Genomic DNA, 9049 nt, shown 5'->3' on the forward strand with positions numbered 1-9049 from the left:
CTTCACTCATAAAGGGAAAAAAACGAGGCACAGAGAGTTAAAGCACTTGCTCAGTCACACAGCCGCTGAGGGGCAGAACCCAGAGGTTAAGACTTCTTCCCAGTTGGGGTGCTTGGTGCCTGAGAAGACGTCTCCCCAGGGGAGGCGTGTTACCTGCAGAGAGAGTAGTAATGCAGTTTGTGGGGAAAAGGCATTAGTCTGAGGGCTCGGGGTGTCTGAGGTTGGACCGGGAGCCTGAGCTGCCAACATGCTCCTTCTGTCCCCAGGCCCTGGGGGCGTGACTCAGCTGCCGTGGGTGCTGGCCCTTGGCACGCTGCAGATTCAGACACTGGGAGAACACGATGCCCTCATTCTGCCAATCCAGAGACACCAGGGAAGGGACCAGGGGGCCGAGTGTCAGTCCAGGGCTGGCCCTCATTCAGCAACCTACGGCAGCTCCCATGGACCTGTGGGTGGAGCAGGGAACTGGCAGGGGACCGGGCAAGTTCCCAGAGGAGAGGATGGTAGCCAAGCAGGCACGATTGTAGCATCCGCTGCAGAAAGGACAGCTGTTTGTTGAAGTCCCTCTGTGTGCCTGGCCACCGCGCCACGTGCGTACCTGCTACCGGATTTGATCTTTGCAATGACCCCACCTGGTAGATAGGATCAGCCATACTTTCCAGGTGATGAAACCAAGGCACAGAGAGAGGAGGCGATTCCTCCCAAGTCACACAGACACCGAGGGGGCCAGCGACTTAGACTCAGGCCTGTCTTTAAATTCAAGAGACTTGAGATAAAATTACAGGTCCCTCTGGACTGGTTACTCTGAGAAACTTTTGTAGAAAAAAGTCCCTGTTTGGCACAAAGACAGCAGCATTGTGATGAGGTGTTTATCGGATCTGTCCGCAGAGGATGTCTTTGATGAATTATTTGAGCTGGCCCCAGAGAAAGTGAGCGCCGTGAAGGAGGTAAGAGATCAAAGAGCCACTGGCCCACCCGCCACCCGCCACCCGCCACTCACCACTCACCACTCTTGCCCTGCGCCTCGGGGGACAAAGGGGGAGAAACAAGACCCTTGCCCCACACCTGCCGGGTGCTGGGTGCTGTGCACAAGGCTTTCTGTCCCCCTAGGAGGGAAGGTCGCAACCCTGAGCCCTGGATCTGGGGTCCCTTCTGGGGTCCCTGTGTTTTCTTGGGCAGGCCATCGTAACCTTCGTCAACCAGAAGCTGGACCGCCTGGGCCTGTCCGTGCAGAATCTAGACACCCAGGTAAGGACTTGGCTGTGGGATCCCCAGGCAGGGAACGGCCGTGGGGTACAGCAGGGTGCTGGGAGTCCTGTGTGGCCTGGGGGGTCCTCTGCTCTAATGAGGGTGGGGGCGGGTTGCTGGCAGGCAGTGTCGCCAGCCAGGGACACTGTGGGGATCCCGTGAGGTGAGGACCATGGGCGCTTTACCAAGGGGTTCATCTGTGCTGTTAGTACTTTCCTTGTAAAATCACCACTTTTCAGCTCCTTTTTTCAAAATTAATCTTAGACTCCCGGACACTAGGGCTCAAAGCACGTGCGCCTCCCCGTGTACCTGTGTTCGCTCACACGTTTATTGCTCGTGCCCGCGGCGGTGGCTGACTTCCACTGAGCCGTCCGGGGCAGGAGCAGACTCCTACGTGGGCAGCGCTTCGCGGTGGGTCGTGGCCATCCGTGAGGATGCTGTGCATCCGGTGCGCTCCCTCAGCCCGGGGGCCATCGGAGAAGCTGAGAGGCCGGTGGTCAGCCCGGGGCTGAGCGTGGTGGTGTGGGCGTGAAGCTGCCTCGGTTCCCTCGTGCAGCGAGGCCAGGGGTAGAGCAGGCAGGTCTGGAGGAACTAAGTGGCTTACGAATCTTAGCCAGAGTGGCCGACGTCTCTAATCAGAAGGAGACGGAGCCGGACGCCAGCCAGAGAGGGTGGGGTTGACATACTCCCGCGCCTGGTAGCTGAAACCAACAAAGCTCTCACTATGCGCCAGGCCCGGAGCCCAGTGCTTTCCATCGTTATGTCTCTGAAGCCTTCCAACAGTCCCCTCCCATGGGAATGGATACTCACTCTCTCGTTGTACAGATGGGCACACTAAACACAGAGAGGTTATTTAACTCGCCCAAGGCGATTAAGTGGTGGACCTGGGATTCGAACCCCAGTCCGCTGAGGCCGGAGTTTGTGCCTGTCACCACCTCGCATGGTAGCCGCACAGGAAGTCTGTGTGTGATGCGGTGTGTTGACCATAGCACAGCGGAGCTATGAAACTCTGAAGCCAGATGGACACGTGTTGGCCCTGGGCTCCGAGGACACCTCCCCGCTCGGCTGTGTGGCCTCGGACCTGCACCTCTCGGAGCCTCAGGCCCCTCCTCTTTTAAAACGGGCACAAGAATACTAGCCTCATAGAACTGCGAGGGATAAACGAGGTGATGGATATCTGCTGTTTAGCATGTTACCGGCACACTGCAGATGCGCAATAAATAATCAATATGTCTTCGTTATATTTTATGTGGGTACAAACAAGATGGTTTCTTAGGTTTCCCTTCTACCTAGTTCATCTTTCTCTCTCCTGTGGTAAAATAATAATGGCGCGTGCGAGGACGGTATTTAGAGACCGCTGGGTGGCAGGGGACGTTGCAGTCCCTGGGGTTTTGGTGGCCTCACCAGGACCTGGCAGCAGAAAAGATTTCAGGCCAAACCAATAACATCAAAAAGGACCTAAGAGGTGGAAATCCATCAGGGACTTCGAGTGGTGGTTTTTCTTCAATATCCGATCTCGCGTTGTGTGTCTTTGACGAGATAGGACAGGACCGTGTCAGCGTGTGCTGTGCTCGTGGCGGGACGATGGCTTTATCTCCGAACACGCGGACGGAACAGACAGAAATACTAATGGCACAGCTGGCAGCAGGAGCCCTGCGTGCCATTCTCCGACTTTCGCTGACGGGATAATTTCACACTTGACTCTGTTTTCTCCTGTGCTTCTGTGCTCAAGGTACAGCACAGGATTTGAAAAATGATAGGAGGCTATTTTACAGAAAATGTAAAAAAACAGCTCGTTTTATTGAGCATGTACTAGGTGCCAGGCAGCCGATAACTGCTTTATACCCGCAGCTGCCCACGTTTACAACGCTGCAAGGTCAGGGATGCCGTCCCCATTCTCAAAAGGAAGCTGAGGCTCAGAAAGGTCATGTGACCTCCATGGGGCCACACAGCCTGTGGGGGACAGAGCAGGATCCCTCAGGCTGTGAACCTTTAGTCACCTCCTTTACAGTTTGCAGATGGAGTCATTCTTCTCTTGCTGATTGGACAACTGGGAGGCTTCTTCCTGCACCTGAAGGAATTCTACCTCACTCCCAGCTCCCCTGCAGAAATGGTGAGTTCCCAGAGCTTGTCCTCGATGGTTTGTCTCTGAGTGGACGGAGCTATGGAATCGGCACGACCAGTCTTTATTCACTTCCAGGTGAAGCGAAGGGTAGAGAGGAAGTTTGTTTGTCCATATGTGTCCCCATCCATGCATCCATCCACTCTACACCTATCTGTTGACTTGCCCATTCACCAATCCACACAATTCATCCATCATCCCTTTGTCCATCCATCCATCCATCCATCCATCCATCCATCCATCCATCCATCCATCCATCCATCCTTCCATCCATCCATCCATTCATCTATCTACTCATCCGCTCATCCACCTATTCGACCATCTACCCGTCCATCCATCTATCCACCGTCCACACATCCACCCATCCACCCATCCATCCGCCCATCCATCCATCCATCCGTCCGTCCGTCTGTCCATCCACACACCCATCCATCCATCCATCCATCCATCCATCCACCCATCTATCCATCCGTCCATCCACCCACCCATCCACCCATCCATCCGTCCATCCATCCATCCATCCATCCATCCATCCATCCATCCATCCATCCATCCATCCATCCATCCATCCATCCATCCATCTATCCATCCATGCATCCATCCATGCATCCATCCATCCACCCATCCATCCGCCCATCCGCCCATCCACTCATGCTCCTGAGCCCTCATTTTCTGAGTCCTGCGTGGTGTCAGGTTCTGCGTGGTGTTTGGCCCTGTGCTGTGTGGGCCGTAAAGACACAGCTCCTGCCTTCGAGACCTCTTGGTCTACACCCACAGTGCTCTCGATGGCGTACGGTCTTCCAGGGCCATGAAGAAGTGTGTTAGCTCTTGGTGGGCGGGGTGGTGGGCGTCCTGAAGGATGAGTGGTTAGTATGATCTGAGGGAGTCAGGAAAGGCATCGCCTGAGTACGGGCCCGTGGTGAAGTCGATCGGGGCTTGGTTTGCCCAAGGGGAGGAAACAGCTTCAGCAGAGTCTGTGGACAAAAGCCTGATTGTTTCTGGGCGCATGGATGGTTGGCCCCTGCCGCAAGGATGGGCTCGGGCATGGCGGGGAGCCTGACTTCCCCGGGGTCCGTCCTCCTGTGGTCCCTGGAGGCCGGTAGCAGGGTCTGTGGCCTGGCTGGGGAGGGAGACGGAGAGAGAATGATGCCCGTGGAAGTGACAGGGCGAACCCCTGAAAGCGCGGCCTGACGGCTCCCCGCTAGCAGCCTCAGCACCCCGTGGGGCTCCCGCCTCCCTCCTCCACAGCCCCCCCTCAGCCCCAGGCCCCATCGCACGGAGCCACAGGGAGCCAGCGCGGTTCCTCCAGCCAGTCCCGCTGTCCCGCCCACCGCTGGGCTCGTGCACAGGCCGATCCGCTTACCTGCCGGTGAGAGGATTCTCATGACTCCGATGAGGAAACAGAGGCCCACAGGCGCAGCAGCCTACCCTGCTCACCGGCTCTGCGCCAGGCCAGGCGTGGCAGAGGGACGAGAGGCTTGGCTGCTGGTCCCCGCTCCACTGCCAGCTCCCTGCCTGCACCTCAGGCTTCTCGTCTCCGACGTGGGCTCACATCCCTGCCCTGCTCAGCCCGCAGACCGCGCACATCATAAGAAAGAGTTTGGAGAATCAGAGAGGCAGAAGTGTTGAGGGGTATGTGGTCCTTGGTCCCCCGCCCTGCCCAAGATGCAGCCAGAGCCCCTGGGAGTGACCGTCAGCCCCGCAGGAGGTGACGCTGGAGGTGTGGCTGGGCCGGTGCACTGGGCAGCTGGCTGCCTGCCTGCCCAGGACCCCAGGCGGCCAGCTTACCTCTGTCCCAGCAGGGTCCCTGTGGCCCACTGGGCGTCGACCAGGGCAGGAGGGTGACCCCTTCATCTGTCTGCAGCAGCAGCTTTTTCTGGAGAGGAGGGAGCCAGGGCTGGGGACCTTTCCCGGGGCCAGCTCGGGACCAGCCTCGGGACCACTTCTGGGATGAGGAAAGGCTTCTGTCCACATGTTTCCGGGGAGGGTGGGGACCCTCGGCCCTGGGGCTGGATCAGACGTCATGGCCCGCCTGGGGCCGTGAGGCTCCACACCTTTGACCCTGGCCCAGTTCCAGCACCCCCAACCTGGGCCTTTCACCCAGGCCCCTCCTTAGCCCTCCCCCCATGCCCGTCCCTTGCTTCTAGAGACAAGCCTGACCTCTCAGGCTCTCCAGCGTGTCAGGCCCTGAGTGGTCCTCCCTGTGGCCCCTGCAGCCCCCGCGGGCCTGGTCCTTAGCGTCTGCGGGTCTTAGCCCAGGCCTTTCTCGTGGCCCAGCCAGCAGTAGGCTCTGAGCCCCTTCTCATCTCCTCCAAGCTCCTCAGCATTTCACCGGCCGCAGCTCCCCGCACGTTCTTACGGAGGAGGAGTCATCACCTCCATCTCACCTCCCCTGGCCCCTCCCCGTTTCGTCCTGTCTCCGTGCCCCTGGGAGGGCCCGGGCGGAGGCTGTGGGACTCGCCAGGGCCGCTTCGCTGGCACTGGGGCCGGTCTCCGACCCTCGGCCTGCCGTTCTCCCTTGGCACTGTGGCGATGCCATCTTCAGGGGCACGGTCTCCACTTTCCCAAGAGGCACGGACTGCTGACTCGCAGGCTGGGTCAGGGCGCAGAGTTCCAAGAGCCCGCACATGGGGCCGGAGCAGTGGGGTTCGCGGTTCTGGAGGAAGGGCAGGAGTAGCGGCCAACACGCGCAGAGTTCTTGGCCTTTATTAGGCACCGCGTCGGTCAGCTGCGGCCACGGAAATGCCGCTTGACAAATCGCCTGGGCAACCGGTGGCCAAAACCCACCATCCTTTACTCTTCTGGATCTGCAGGTCGGCTGAGTTGTTTGGCTGAGTTCGGCTGAGTTCGGCCAGGTTCGGTTGAATTGGGCTGAGTCTGGCTGGATATGGCTGAGTTCGGCTCAGCTGGGCTCCATCCCTTGTCTGGGTCTCAGACCCTTGGCGGGGTTCGGCTGGGGTTCCGCTCTGTGCCATGGGCATCTCATGCTCCTCTTGGGGTCAGCAGTGAGGCCGACGTGGTTTCCTCATGACAATGGCAGGGACACAGGAGACCAGGCAGAACTGGGACGCGGTGCCTTCTACCTCGTTCTGTTGGCCAGATGGGCCCCAGGCCTCGGTGGGACAGCCCTCCCAAGTGTGTGGGTGCAAGAGAGGGGCCAGCGGGGTGACCTCCCACAGGCATTGTGGGTAAATGAGGCGCCCTCGAGTTGGGCCTCTGAGGTAGGAGCTGTGCCACCCCCACCTCCTCCTCTCCAGAGAGCTACGGTGACCTGGTGGGGAGCACACAGCGAGTGAGGGCGGAGGGTTGAAAGCCGTGCGGGTTGGTCTCGCTCCAGAGCCAGAGCTGCCTCCTTGTTTGTTTTCTTTCTGGGGAGCCAGGGGGAACCCCGCGAGAGGCGGAGGGGTGCGGCCGAGAAGCCTTGCCTGAAGCCACTGGGACAGTGCAGGGGCACAGGAGGTCAGTGCCAGGGTGAGACCATGGTGCGCGCCCCGTTTCTAGGACTCAGGACACCGAGGTGCGGGTGTGGGAGGGGGAAGCAAGGGGGGACACCCAGGGCAGCACGGGAGTCCCCTCGCTGTGACTCGGGTGTTGGAGCTTCATGGGACATTGAGATCTGTGCTCAATGTTTTGCTGCCTCCACACTCCAGTTGTAACCCATCGTCCTACATCTGATGTCCCCGTGTGCAGCCAGCTTGCTGAAGCCGCCGATTTTAGAAAGATGTTTCAAATAGGAGCCACAGTCTCTGCCGGGGGATGAAAGAAGCAGCCTCTTAGCTCAGACCCCGGGAATGAATTTTTTATGGTATATCGGCAGAAACCTCAGCTGCAGGAATGTGTAATAAAAATGCTGACGGGGTCATTAGCTGAAGAGGGTGGGGACAGCAGCCCTCTCTGAAGGCGGGACACCCAAGGAACGGTTTTCTTGGCAGAGCGGCCTCTCGGAATTGGGTTGGTCATTATCGGACCTTCCTTGCCAGCGGCGTGATTGTGAGACTGCCTTTCATTGCGGGAAGGGAAGTCGGGGATGGGGGGAAGGTGGCCATTGTCTGTGTGTGTCGGGGGGGTGAATGAAAACGCGGAGCCAGGACCCTCCCGCTCCCTCCCACATCGATTATTTCTCCCCGGAGGGCAGCAGTGCGTCCTCCTGGGTCGTGACCTCCCCTCAGCGCCGAGGAATGTGAGAGTTTTACTTTTATCGTCTCAGACTGTGCACAGAAAAAAAAAAAAAAAAAGATATTTTGGGCAGAGCACAGTGAGAGGGTTCTGGAGCCTGGGGCAGCTCCTGCTGGTTCAGACCGAGCATCGTTGAGAAGTGTCTCGAATAGTGTGGCCATTTCTATAGTGCCGATAGCAGCAATTCTCAAAGCACAAACTCCCCAGGGCGGGAGTGGGTCTCTTTCTGCTCCTGCTGCGTGGCCGGCGCATAGCAGCTGCTCGATTAATATTTTTAAAATAAGCGAACGAAAGAAGTGTTTCTAAAACACTGGGCCCGCGAGGTGCTCTGTGCTAACTGGATTCTGTGGTCAAGTAACTTGGGAAAACGTGCGCCGTCTTGAAGGTCCATGATATGTCCGTCATACCATATAGTCAAGGCTCTGAGAAGTCCTGCAGGGGCGGCAGTCCATACTGCTCTGTCTAAGCTGACGTTTCCCAGAACCTTTAGGTCCCAGGCACTTTTCCCCTCTCTACCCGGATCGTGCTTCGGGGGATGCTGGCCTGCAGAGCGATTTCGTCGGGCAGGGCTGCGAGGCGGGAGGGCAGGGTGCCGAGCACCCCATCCCGGTGGCTCCTCGTCCCGACGTTTACTTTCTGTGTGTCCTGTGAAGAGAGTTCATGCAGAGAATGAGAAAAACAGCAACAAATGCAACCTTCCTTTTCCAGGACATTCCGGTCCGGGCCGGGGGGGAAGATTTGGGGACACAGTGACAGCGAGGAGTGGCGGACCTCTAACTGGCTCCCTCAGAGATTTCCTTCCATCCTTGGAGGTGTCCCCCGGCCTGGGAGCATTGGCACCCTGTGACAGCCTTTGCTTCTTCTTGACCGTAGCGGGGCCGGCCGTGCCGGCCGCTGGCCCCCGCTCTCTCTCGCATCCTGGACCTGCCCCCAGCTCGGCTGCTCTGTCTCGATGCTCTTACAACTCTCCCCAGAGGAGAAGGACCCTGCCCAGGGCTCTTGAACCAGGACTGTGACCCACACCCTTTCTCCCTCAGGGAGAGCTCTTTCCTGGGGGGCTTTAAGCCTTCCTACCAGGGCGAGCTGACCGCGGCCAGGCCCCTGCTGTGCCTTCATCATCCCACCTTCGAATCTTGCTTTGTGGCTTCATTGCTTGTCCGTCATCACCTTTGACCCACATGGCAGCCTGGGAGAGGCCGCCTGGAAGATGGGCTATTCCCATGGTACAGATGAGGAAACTGAGGCCTGGCCGGGACATGTGACTTGTCTGACTTGTGATTTGCAACCTGGTGGGGGTTGGTGCACAGACATCCAACCCAGGTCTCAAGAATCCTCCTACCCAGACCCACGAGGAGGTGACCGGAGGTGGCCTGGTCAGGGCTGGCCTCCATGCGTGGGTCTTGTTCATTCGCTGCTCTGCCAGTCGGGCCTCCAGGACCCTGTTGGGGTTGCCATGGGAACTGCTGGCCTGTTGGAAGCTGGAGGGGAGACCGGGGTGGCTGG

At 58.6% G+C, this 9049-nt stretch overlaps 1 protein-coding gene across 1 annotated transcript in view; it reads left to right on the forward strand.

Moving 5' to 3' along the window:
* PARVG (parvin gamma) overlaps nucleotides 1-3572 on the forward strand; it is a 20072-nt gene extending 16500 nt beyond the window's left edge. The window contains exons 7-9 of the mRNA XM_011382977.2: nucleotides 866-947; nucleotides 1180-1248; nucleotides 3260-3572. Of these exons, the coding sequence (XP_011381279.1) occupies nucleotides 866-947; nucleotides 1180-1248; nucleotides 3260-3400 (292 nt within the window). The 3' untranslated portion in view covers nucleotides 3401-3572. The remainder of the gene's footprint in view (nucleotides 1-865; nucleotides 948-1179; nucleotides 1249-3259) is intronic.
* The last annotated feature ends 5477 nt before the right edge of the window (nucleotides 3573-9049 follow it).

The sequence above is a fragment of the Pteropus vampyrus genome, unplaced genomic scaffold, assembly GCF_000151845.1.
Source record: "Pteropus vampyrus isolate Shadow unplaced genomic scaffold, Pvam_2.0 Scaffold499, whole genome shotgun sequence".
Taxonomy (NCBI): Eukaryota; Metazoa; Chordata; class Mammalia; order Chiroptera; family Pteropodidae; genus Pteropus; species Pteropus vampyrus.